Genomic DNA, 13,655 nt, shown 5'->3' with positions numbered 1-13,655 from the left:
GTGAATATACATTGATAGACCAATCATTATTTATTTGTATAAATGTTTAATTTTTAAGTAAATCTTCATAGGCAGCTATTTGTATGTCTTAGTGGTCGTTAGTGTATTGGGGACATTTGTACTGAATAGTTGTAAGTAAGTGATAGGCGTATGTACAGAAAGTCTATATATTTGTAAGTATTTGTAAGAAAGATTTGTAAACATTATGTACAAAGAGTATATATTTCTGTGTATTCATGAGAGGTGAGTATACATCATGTACAGAGAGTATATATATTTCTACATATGTACTTGTGAGAAAGATGGGTACTCATTGTGTATACATCCTGTACAAAAGTATATGTAGTTTCTGGTATATTTAAGGAAGAATATCTATAACATCACCTGTATGTAAATTTTCCTTTTTGAGTTGAAAGGAGAAAGAAAAATGTATAAACGATATGCAGGATATGTCCGTCAGCAGCATGTTCTTGTAAATGTAGAAAGTGAAAGTACTGAAAGTATTGAGGGTTGTACTGAGCTGTGTAAGTAGAAAATTGGGTGAGTTTTGTATGTATGGAGAGATACATACCTGTATGACATAACATAATCATGTGTCTATTAGTCTCTTGTCTGAACCTTTGACTTCAATCAAGGTTGTGTTCAGGTGAGTTCCTGTTAGTGCTAGATTAGCATTAAGCTTGTCCACCTCATAGAATGACCTTCTGCAGATGAAAGAAAACTTAAAAAGCACTACCCCCTTTACATCAGTGAAAAAACTTGTCAGTTAAAAAACATCAAAGATCAATTCAGACCAATTCAAATTTATACCGGCATACGTCTCCATGGTCAAAGTATAGTGTTGTTCAGTAACTGAAAAATCTGACCACAAGGGTATGTGTATCAAGTGTTTTCCCTGAACCCTCTAATATCTTTTTTACTACATTGATCAGTGCTACATACTATTTTGTTTTGTGCTAGACTTTGCCATGTAGCTAAATTAACTTCTCTTCAGAAAATATACAGATAAAATACTTAGCTTAGAAATTATATTTGTAAAAATCTGTTGTCATTTTTTAGTTAATTTTAATAGGTTAATTTTTGTTTATGATTCTTAAATTATTTTATTTAATAAAAATTTATATTTTAAATCACAATTGTAAAAGAGTAACAAAGATAGATTTCTGGAACAATGTTTTACAGCATTTTAGTGCAGTTTTTATTTAAATTATTGCCATTATTATATTATATTACAAATGTTTTAACAAACTCAACATTACAAACATAAAACATTGGCATAAAGACAAACAGTATTTTTACAGATAATTTACTTTTATAATGCATTTGTTCTTTTCAATTATAGTATAAACATGGATTTGTTAGTGAGTCATGTGACAGCATTCCTGCAATCATGAAGCCTGTTACTCTCTGGTTTAAAATCATACAGTACATCACACCTAGTCTATTGTATGTGAAATAAAGGCATTAATCATAGTAATATTTTGTCTTTTATCATTTGTTAATACTGTCTGGCTATCTTGTTCTCCCACATGGAACTTACTCATGTATATTATATTTATACCCTCTATCTTGGAGGTTAGGATAGTATCATTTTGTTCAAACATACTTCAACAGAAAAAAGTTATCTCTCTAAGACATCTCATGAATCCCTTCAAAGGTTTAGATCAAGTCAAAACACAAAAGTATTACAATTCCTAAGTCTTTTTAATTAACATCATAGAGTTGTCCCACACAGAGATGTATTTCATAACTTTACTGTCACTGATTCATCTGATTGTCGAGTTAAAATGGCCATGTGGTGACCTGCTTAAATCATTAAAAATAATAGAATGCATGATAATTGATCATCAATTAAGAAAGTGAAAATCCATTTTTATGCTTAGAGCATTTTCAATGCTCTTCAGCATGTTGCTGTCGCCCCCGGCCCTGAGTATCAGTACTTCGTTTTCATTGAATCATGTAGTCAAAATGGTATTGAAGCGTACCATAACATCTTAATGTATACATATGTTAACTGACAGTAAAATAAAATTGATGGATAGGTCTTTTTACTTGATGACTCTTTAAAACATTCTGTCATCTTCACTTGAAGGACTACGACCAAATGTATTACGTGATAAATGGTTGGTGACATAGTAATTGATAAATAACATTTTTAAGCATTCTGTTTAATAGTGTGTCTTAAGAGAAGATATATTCTGCAATTAAGAACTATGTAAAATAGTGTATGAAATTAAGAATAATCTGAGTCATGCAAATAAAACCAGGAAATGGAGGTTGTGAAAGCATCAGATTACAATACCATAAAAACAACTATTTATGTGTAAAGAACTAGTTTCTATGAAAAAATCATCTTGATAGAGCAAACATTACTGGCATGTCAGGGAAAGACTTAATGATGTCACTGAGGACCATGTCGCATCACTGGGGACAACATCAGCTACTGACATCACGGGACAACATTAGCTTCTGACATCACTGAGGACAAGATCAGCTACTGACATCACGGGACAACATTAGCTACTGACATCACTGAGGACAACATCAGCTACTGACATCACTGAGGACAACATCAGCTACTGACATCACTGAGGACAAATCAGTTACTGACATCACTGGGGACAACATCAGCTACTGACATCACAAAGGACAACATTAGCTAATGACATAACTAAGGACAACATTAGCTACCGACATCACTGGGGACAACATTAGCTACTGACGTCACTGGGGACAACATCAGCTACTGACATCACTGAGGACAACATCAGCTACTGACATCACTGAGGACATCATTTACAGACATTTCTTGTAATTATATCATTTACTTTAATCACAGGGTAACCTCGATGAGACTGGCATCACTGGGGACAATATCATTGACTGATATTACAGGATAAAATCACTGAAGATGACATCATTGATTGACATCACTGGATAACATCACTAAGGACGACATTGACTTGACATCACAGGATAACATCACTGAAGATGACATCACTGATGACAACAATATTGACTGACATTACAGGATAACATCACTGAGGATGACATCATTGACTGACATCACAGGATAACATCACTAAGGACGACATCATTGACTGACATCACAGGATAACATCACTGAAGATGACATCACTGGATAACATCACTGAGGACAACATTGACTTGACATCACAGGATGACATCACTGAGGACGACATCATTGACTGACATAGGATAACATCACTGAGGACGACATCATTGACTGACATCACAGGATAACATCACTGAGGATGACATCATTGACTGACATCACAGGATAACATCACCGGGAATGACATCATTGACTGACATCACAGGATAACATCACCGGGAATGACATCATTGACTGACATCACAGGATAACATCACTGAGGATGACATCATTGACTGACATCACAGGATAATATCACTAGGGATGACATCACAGGATAACATCACTGGGGATGACATTACTAGGGATGACATCATTGACTTGACATCACAGGATAACATCACTGAGGACGACATCATTGACTTGACATCACAGGATAACATCACTGAGGATGACATCACAGGATAACATCACTGAGGATGACATCACAGGATAACATCACTGAGGATGACATCACAGGATAACATCACTGAGGATGACATCATTGACTGACATTACAGGATAACATCACTGAAGATGACATCACTGACGACAACAATATTGACTGACATTACAGGATAACATCACTGAGGATAACATCATTGACTGACATCACAGGATAACATCACTGAGGATGACATCATTGACTGACATTACAGGATAACATCACTGAGGATGACATCACTGAGGATGACATCATTGACTGACATCACTGAGAACAAAATCATTGACTGGTATCACTTGATAACATCACTGAGGATGACATCATTGACATTACAGGATAACATCACTGAGGATGACATCACTGAGGACGACATCATTGACTGACATAACAGGATAACATCACTGGGGACGACATCACAGGATAACATCACTGAGGATGACATCACTGTGGATGACATCACAGGATAACATCACTGGGGACGACATCATTGACTGACATTACAGGATAACATCACTGAGGATGACATCATTGAGTGACATCACAGGATAACATCACTGAAGATGACATAGGATAACATCACTGAAGATGACATCACTGGATAACATCACTGAGGACAACATTGACTTGACATCACAGGATGACATCACTGAGGACGACATCATTGACTGACATAGGATAACATCACTGAGGACGACATCATTGACTGACATCACAGGATAACATCACTGAGGATGACATCATTGACTGACATTACAGGATAACATCACTGGGGATGACATCATTGCTGACATTACAGGATAACATCACTGAGGATGACATCACTGACAACAACAATATTGACTGACATCACAGGATAACATCACTGGGGATGACATCATTGCTGACATGACACAGGATAACAACATTACAGGATAACATCACTGAGGATGACATCACTGACAACAACAATATTGACTGACATCACAGGATAACATCACTGGGGATGACATCATTGCTGACATTACAGGATAACATCACTGAGGATGACATCACTGACAACAACAATATTGACTGACATTACAGGATAACATCACTGAGGATGACATCATTGACTGACATCACAGGATAACATCACTGAGACATCATTGACTGACATCACAGGATAACATCACTGGGGATGACATCATTGCTGACATTACAGGATAACATCACTGGGGACGACATTATTGACTGACATCACAGGATAACATCACTGAGGACGACATCATTGCTGACATCACAGGATAACATCACTGGGGATGACATCATTGCTGACATTACAGAATAACATCACTGGGGACGACATTATTGACTGACATCACAGGATAACATCACTGAGGACGACATCATTGCTGACATCACAGGATAACATCACTGAGGACGACATCATTGACTGACATCACAGGATAACATCACTGAGAACGACATCATTGACTGGCATCATTGAGGACGACATCATTGACTAGCATCACTGAGAATGACATCATTGACACTAGCAATTAATGATATCACTTGATCAGACATCATTTACTAAGATAACTAGGTTATTGACATCACAAGGGACAATATAATTGAGGACATTATTTTCTGGCATGACAGCTGGAAGATATAAACTGACAACACTGAGAAAAACATTATTTTCTGACATTGTTAAGAATGACATCATTTGAAACCTTGACTGGCTTTACTAAGAATGACATAATTTACAGATATCACTGGGTAAAACATTTACAGATATCACTGGTAAAACATGTACAGACATCACTTGGTAAAACATTTACAGATATCACTGGGTAAAACATTTACAGATATCACTGGTAAAACATGTACAGACATCACTGGGTAAAACATTTACAGATATCACTGGGTAAAACATTTACAGATATCACTGGGTAAAACATTTACAGACATCACTTGGTAAAACATTTACAGATATCACTGGGTAAAACATTTACAGATATCACTGGGTAAAACATTTACAGATATCACTGGGTAAAACATTTACAGATATCACTGGGTAAAACATTTACAGATATCACTGGTAAAACATGTACAGACATCACTGGGTAAAACATTTACAGATATCACTCGGTAAAACATTTACAGATATCACTGGGTAAAACATTTACAGATATCACTGGGTAAAACATTTACAGATATCACTCACTGGGTAAAACATTTACAGATATCACTGGGTAAAACATTTACAGATATCACTGGGTAAAACATTTACAGATATCACTGGGTAAAACATTTACAGACCTCACTGGGTAAAACATTTACAGATATCACTGGTAAAACATGTACAGACATCACTGGGTAAAACATTTACAGATATCACTGGGTAAAACATTTACAGATATCACTGGGTAAAACATTTACAGACCTCACTGGGTAAAACATTTACAGACATCACTGGGTAAAACATGTACAGACATCACTGGGTAAAACATTTACAGACATCACTGGGTAAAACATTTACAGATATCACTGGTAAAACATGTACAGACATCACTGGGTAAAACATTTACAGATATCACTGGGTAAAACATTTACAGATATCACTGGGTAAAACATTTACAGATATCACTGGTAAAACATGTACAGATATCACTGGGTAAAACATGTACAGATATCACTGGGTAAAACATTTACAGACCTCACTGGGTAAAACATTTACAGATATCACTGGTAAAACATGTACAGACATCACTGGGTAAAACATTTACAGACATCACTGGGTAAAACATTTACAGATATCACTGGGTAAAACATTTACAGACATCACTGGGTAAAACATTTACAGATATCACTGGGTAAAACATTTATAGATATCACTGGGTAAAACATTTACAGACATCACTTGGTAAAACATTTACAGAAGACACATTTTTAGATATCAATGCAGAAGTTTACTGACATTATTGCATCAACACCCTCTCTCAATGTCCCCATTAGATTTTTTCCTGAACTGAAGAAGCTCATCCCTCAACACCACCACCACTGGAGAAAGAAGCTTGAAAAACAACACCAATTACAGACGCTTCAATTTACTTCTGTGAATTGAGGGTTCAGCTAGGTAAGCTGTCAGGCTGGGCCTCTTGTTTATTGTTTCAATTTTCAGGTACCACACATGTACAGCTGGTTATAAATGTGATCTGCTACCAATGCATCTAGATATCACAAATACACATGTATGACTGGCTGTTGTTGATCTTTGTACATCTTAATCTGTTTAGTACTTGTGTACTTTAAGTATATATTATCTAAGTGATGATCTTTGTTTTCCGGTTCACATGTTCAATGGACAGTGTTGTGTAAATGCTGATGTATTGAGTTCCAACTGATGTTACTTCCCTTTCAACCTTTGCTCTATTGATTTTACAGCGTGTTTCACTGTAACGGCTGCTGATAGCTGGAAGAGATCAAAGTGTAAGTAGCTGTCCCTGCTCGGCATGTGTAGATACTAATACAGGATAGACAAACTGTGTGTCAATCAGGTAAGACATTTCAATCACTGTTATTTCATTAAATACAAGTTTCTCTCAGGTATCAACCCCTACTACTAAGTATTTTATGTTTTTGTTGCATTTGTCTTATTTAGCTTCCATAGTATCATCTCCTAGCCTCTCCCTTTCTACTGAGTATTTTCAGTTGCCATGGTAATGTCTCCTAGCCTCTCCCTTTCTACTGAGTATTTTCAGTTGCCATGGTAATGTCTCCTAGCCTCTCCCTTTCTACTGAGTATTTTCAGTTGCCATGGTAATGTCTCCTAGCCTCTCCCTTTCCAATGAGTATTTTCAGTTGCCATCGTAATGTCTTCTAGCCTCTCCCTTTCTACTGAGTATTTTCAGTTGCCATGGTAATGTCTCCTAGCCTCTCCCTTTCTACTGAGTATTTTCAGTTGCCATGGTAATGTCTCCTAGCCTCTCCCTTTCTACTGAGTATTTTCAGTTGTCATGGTAATGTCTCCTAGCCTCTCCCTTTCTTCTGAGAATTTTCAGTTGCCATGGTAATGTCTCCTAGCCTCTCCCTTTCTACTGAGTATTTTCAGTTGCCATGGTAATGTCTCCTAGCCTCTCCCTTTCTTCTGAGTATTTTCAGTTGCCATGGTAATGTCTCCTAGCCTCTCCCTTTCTTCTGAGTATTTTCATTTTCCATGATATTGTCTCCTAGTGTCATCCTCACTGCTTGATTTTTTGGGAAACAAAGATATTGCATCGAAACCTTTCATTCACTGCTCCAGAATTTTCAATATCCTCAACTGCAAAGAGTTTTCCAAATCCTCTCTGACTGATCTGTCATGGTCACCCTTCATTATAATTATAATCTGGCCAGACTGACCTTTCAAGGTCACTTTTTATTATAAATATAATCTGGCCTAGTGTCATCCTCACTGTCATTTTTATTATAATTATAATCTGGCCGGAAACTTTCATGTTCACTCTTTATTATAATTATAATCTGGCCAGACTGACCTTTCAAGGTCACTTTTTATTATAAATATAATCTGGCCAGACTGACCTTTCAAGGTCACTTTTTATTATAATTATAATCTGGCCGGACTAAACTTTCATGTTCACTCTTTATTATAATTATAATCTGGCCAGACTGACCTTTCAAGGTCACTTTTTATTATAAATATAATCTGGCCAGACTGACCTTTCAAGGTCACTCTTTATTATAATTATAATCTGGCCAGACTGACCTTTCAAGGTCACTTTTTATTATAATTATAATCTGGCCAGACTGACCTTTCAAGGTCACTTTTTATTATAATTATAATCTGGCCAGACTGACCTTTCAAGGTCACTTTTTATTATAATTATAATCTGGCCAGACTGACCTTTCAAGGTCACTTTTTATTATAAATATAATCTGGCCAGACTGACCTTTCAAGGTCACTCTTTATTATAATTATAATCTGGCCAGACTGAACTTTCATGTTCACTCTTTATTATAGATATTGTCTGGCTAGACTGACCTGTGTTGCCAGCCTGCCTGTGGTGGTCACCCTTTACTTAAGAAATTGATTACAGTCAATATATTGGAAACATAGACAAATGACTTAATACATTTAACAGGTGGTCATACTTCAGAATCAATGTTTTAGTCTAGATTGGATATTACAGGTAAAATGTGATGCTAGTCAGACAGGACATGAATCATTAAATGTTTATAAGATGCCATCTGTAATTTCATTACATTAAAAAGGTGACCACAATCAAAAGTCAAGATGGCTGATCAACCAGGCAAGAAAATGACAGACTACCAGGAACAGGGTCTGTTACATGAGATGTTTTCCCGCCAGGCAGAAGTCACACCGTCTCAGGTGGCACTGGTAGAAGAGAATGGCTGTCAAATGACTTTCAGAGAACTGGAGGATCAAACCAACATCCTGGCTAGTTACCTTTGTAGTCAGGGTGTGGTCACAGACAGAAGTGTTGGGATCTATCTCAACAAAAGCATAAACTTTTCACTGTCCTACATAGCTATCCTAAAGGCTGGTAAGTCTCCTTGTCCTACATAGTTATCCTTAAGGCTGGTAAGTATTCCTTCCCTACATAATTGTAAAAAAAGCTGGTGATTGAGTTATTCCTTGTGAGGGCTGTTTGTGGTTCTTGTGATATGATCCTCTCTCACACCAATTCTTGTAAGAGCAGCAATGTTAATGTATTCATACCATAAACTGCTATTTTAACTGAAATTCATTTAATACATAGTTTAAAACATTTACTACCATAAAAAACGTTGACACATAATCGAATTGTTTCCTTTTGAAGGAGGAGCCTACCTGCCACTTGATGTTGCTTACCCACCATCCCTACTACATTCAATACTCGATGATGCTGATCCTGTTGTTATCATCACATCTCCAGACCTTGTCTCTGCTCTTCCAGGTAACAATATATATTGTCATTACATCTCCAGACCTTGTCTCTGCCCTTCCAGGTAACAATATATATTGTCATTACATGTCCAGACCTTGTCTCTGCCCTTCCAGGTAACAATATATATTGTCATTACATCTCCAGACCTTGTCTCTGCCCTTCCAGGTAACAATATATATTGTCATTACATGTCCAGACCTTGTCTCTGCCCTTCCAGGTAACAATATATATTGTCATTACATGTCCAGACCTTGTCTCTGCCCTTCGAGGTAACAATATATATTGTCATTACATCTCCAGACCTTGTCTCTGCCCTTCCAGGTAACAATATATATTGTCATTACATCTCCAGACCTTGTCTCTGCCCTTCCAGGTAACAATATATATTGTCATTACATGTCCAGACCTTGTCTCTGCCCTTCCAGGTAACAATATATATTGTCATTACATCTCCAGACCTTGTCTCTGCCCTCCCAGGTAACAATATATATTGTCATTACATGTCCAGACCTTGTCTCTGCCCTTCCAGGTAACGATATATATTGTCATTACATCTCCTGAACTTGTCTCTGCCCTTCCAGGTAACAATATATATTGTCATTACATGTCCAGACCTTGTCTCTGCCCTTCCATTTCAGCATTAACAATGTTTTTTTTTTTTTTTTTTTTGTAATTTCTAAATTGATGACCCTTCAGTGGTAAGAAGTAAATGGGAAATGTTTGTCCAAAGTTTTTGTGTGTGATTTTTTTCCCAATAATGCAGAATCTTGTTGTCAACTTTTAAATCAATTTCTTAGGTCAGACACAGAATAACAATACACAACTGCGCTCAAAGAGTAATTATAACATTGTATCATTTTTGTCTTTCAGATGTAAGGTGATTAATCATCATCATTTACAACTACATCTATAAATATTTGACAGTTTTCAATTTTGTATTTTCATAACAAGAAGACAGAAAAAATGTCCTGGTATTAAAAAAGGGATGGTCAGAGGAACTGGACATCAAAAAGAACATTGACCAAACAAAAAAGGCTGACAGTGAAGTGACGCTGGACAGTCTGGCTTATATTGTGTATTCTTCAGGAACAACAGGAAAACCTAAAGGTACTACAGAGTAGTGTTTGGGTGGAGTACATCCTGCATATAACCTAGAGGTACTACAGAGTGGTGTTAGGGTGGAGTACATCCTACACATAACCTAGAGGTACTACAGAGTGGTGTTAGGGTGTAGTACATCCTACACATAACCTAGAGGTACTACAGAGTAGTGTTAGGGTGGAGTACACCCTACATATAACCTAGAGGTACTACAGTAGAGGTACTACAGAGTGGTGTTAGGGTGGAGTACATCCTACATATAACCTAGAGGTACTACAGAGTGGTGTTAGGGTGGAGTACATCCTACACATAACCTAGAGGTACTACAGAGTAGTGTTAGGGTGGAGTACATCCTACACATAACCTAGAGGTACTACAGAGTGGTGTTAGGGTGTAGTACATCCTACACATAACCTAGAGGTACTACAGAGTGGTGTTAGGGTGGAGTACATCCTACACATAATCTAGAGGTACTACAGAGTGGTGTTAGGGTGTAGTACATCCTACATATAACCTAGAGGTACTACAGAGTGGTGTTAGGGTGTAGTACATCCTACATATAACCTAGAGGTACTACAGAGTGGTGTTAGGGTGGAGTACATCCTACATATAACCCCTAGAGGTACTACAGAGTGGTGTTAGGGTGGAGTACATCCTACATATAACCTAGAGGTACTACAGAGTAGTGTTAGGGTGGAGTACATCCTACATATAACCTAGAGGTACTACAGAGTGGTGTTAGGGTGGAGTACATCCTACATATAACCTAGAGGTACTACAGAGTGGTGTTAGGGTGTAGTACATCCTACATATAACCTAGAGGTACTACAGAGTAGTGTTAGGGTGGAGTACATCTATGTTTTATTTTACTCTCACACCTCACCACACAAAAATTTACTTTACAGGTATTATGTGTCCTCACAGAGGGTCAGTTTTCTCCTACCACTGGCGCCATGTAGCATTCCCCTACCATCCTGAGGACAGAGAGGCTTGCAATGTCTTCTTTACCTGGGAAATGTTACGGCCTCTCCTTAAAGGTAAGAATTACCATTCCTTAAAGTATTTAACAGTCACCTGTTAAAGATAGGAATTTCTGATTACTCCTCAGAGGTCTCCAGTACTTACCTCCCTTAAATGTCAGTATGTTATTATAGAGTGAGTAGCCCATTGTGGTTCTTGTATTTTGATGTGATGTCTCTGTGTGGTTCCCAGGTATCCCTATGTACATTATCCCAAACACTGTTATCTATGATCCACCATTGTTATGCGACTTCTTGGAGGAACACAAGATCACGCGCATGCTGTTCACGCCATCACTCTTGGAGGCTGTTCTGAATACCTCAGGACTTGACCTGAAAAGCAAGCTTAAAAGTATGAGGTATGTACTTCTGTGTACACATTAGGCTTGAAACTCGACTTAAAAACAAATCTTTAGAATATAATGATGTAGGATGGTGCCTTAAGTAAAATAGCGAACGTCCTAAAGTCCTACAAAAATAGCAAAATAGAATCTGAAAAGTTTGAGTAAACAAAACAATTCTCCAGGTAAATAAATAACAGTGATCTGAAAATGATCTACTGTGATTCACACAGGGTAACATACTTACATTGTAAATACTAGTTGGTGTTTTTAACTGAATAAATTAATTCCCTGGTGTCACCATAGCTAGCTTAGACCATTGTCCGAAGCCGTTGTACTATTTTCTCTCAGACAGATCTTGTTCTGTGGGGAAGTGGTCACCACAGCTCTATTTGACCGTTGTTTGAAGCTGTTACCATGGATACAGTTCCTGAACCTGTACAGTGTGTCCGAATGTCATGATGTGGCATGTGAAGATCTTGGAGAATACTTCCAAAACAATAAAGTATAACAAACAGTTTTTTATGATTAAAGTTAATTGATGGTTTAATTACATATATATGAGTTGGAAATAAGATTTTATCAGTCACAGATTCACCTGAATTATCTCTATGCAAAATCTCACAAATTCATTTTCTTATTAAAGAGGAAAAATATTAACACCAATATGTGACACTATCACAAGGTGTCACATTGTAAGATACAATCACTTAAATTCAGTCTGATACAATCTTTATTTTTAACACATCTTGCATCAGGTTGCTGTGTTGTGATAACATAACAGCTGAAATTTCAATATAAAACTTTATACTACAGGGAGTTATAAACTCACGAAAGTTTTGTCCAGTTGGACGGATATTACCTGGGGTAGAAGTGGTCATTCTTGATGACCAGTACAATCCACAACCAGTAGGAAGCTCAGGGGAGGTAAGTAGAACTAGGATCCATTTTTTGAAAATCTTCTGTGTAGATTTATATGTTCATGTGATACCTTTTGAAAGCCAGTACAATATACTAAACCCTTTATGAGAATTGCTTTATGTCAAAAGCTGTATGCATAATGGTTAATGTGATATGTTTTGCTTAAGGTTACTGGTAAGTAGAACTGGAGGGGATATACGAAGCGTCCATGGTTTTCAGTAGGCAAAGTGCAGCTGTAGAACATTCCGCATCTCAAAATACTGGAGCCTTGAAGTACTAAACATTAAGCATATTTCATTCAGCATAACACATGAAGCATTTTGCATTCAGCATAAAACATTATTCTATATTATCATATAACAGAATCTCAAAATACTGGAGCCTTGATGTACTACACATTAAGCATTTTTAATTCAGCATTTCCCACAATGCATTTTGCATACAGCATTAAAAGTGTTATTCAATACAGTATATTTTACCATATATTATAATATACTTTATACTTTGTTTATTGTTCATTTACATACAATGTCTCAAACCAATAAACAAATGACATCAACTCTGAATATTTATATATGACGACATAAGCCAACTAAACATTTATTGCTCTCAGAAAGACATTCCTAGATATTTTCTAATGACATTCCATCATCATTAAAATTTCAAAACAAATCAGAATTAGAGATAAAGCATTAAGCAAAAAGCATTTCCCATTTGGCATAAAACAATTAGAAAACATCAAAATAATTGCTGTATATATAGCCC

The 13,655-nt window shown here is 36.7% G+C and overlaps 1 protein-coding gene across 1 annotated transcript in view; it reads left to right on the top strand.

Moving 5' to 3' along the window:
- Positions 1 to 8,853: 8,853 nt before the first annotated feature.
- LOC132553148 (uncharacterized) overlaps positions 8,854 to 13,655 on the top strand; it is a 31,306-nt gene continuing 26,504 nt past the window's right edge. Inside the window, 7 exon segments of the mRNA XM_060217365.1 lie at positions 8,854 to 9,124; positions 9,401 to 9,517; positions 10,463 to 10,615; positions 11,515 to 11,646; positions 11,822 to 11,987; positions 12,321 to 12,474; positions 12,786 to 12,896. Coding sequence (XP_060073348.1) covers positions 8,854 to 9,124; positions 9,401 to 9,517; positions 10,463 to 10,615; positions 11,515 to 11,646; positions 11,822 to 11,987; positions 12,321 to 12,474; positions 12,786 to 12,896 — 1,104 coding nt within the window.

This window comes from Ylistrum balloti, unplaced genomic scaffold (genome assembly GCF_031769215.1).
Source record: "Ylistrum balloti isolate Yb309-2 unplaced genomic scaffold, AGI_CSIRO_Ybal_v1 Utg370298, whole genome shotgun sequence".
NCBI lineage: Eukaryota > Metazoa > Mollusca > Bivalvia > Pectinida > Pectinidae > Ylistrum > Ylistrum balloti.
This window is presented reverse-complemented; position numbering and strand designations above follow the sequence as displayed.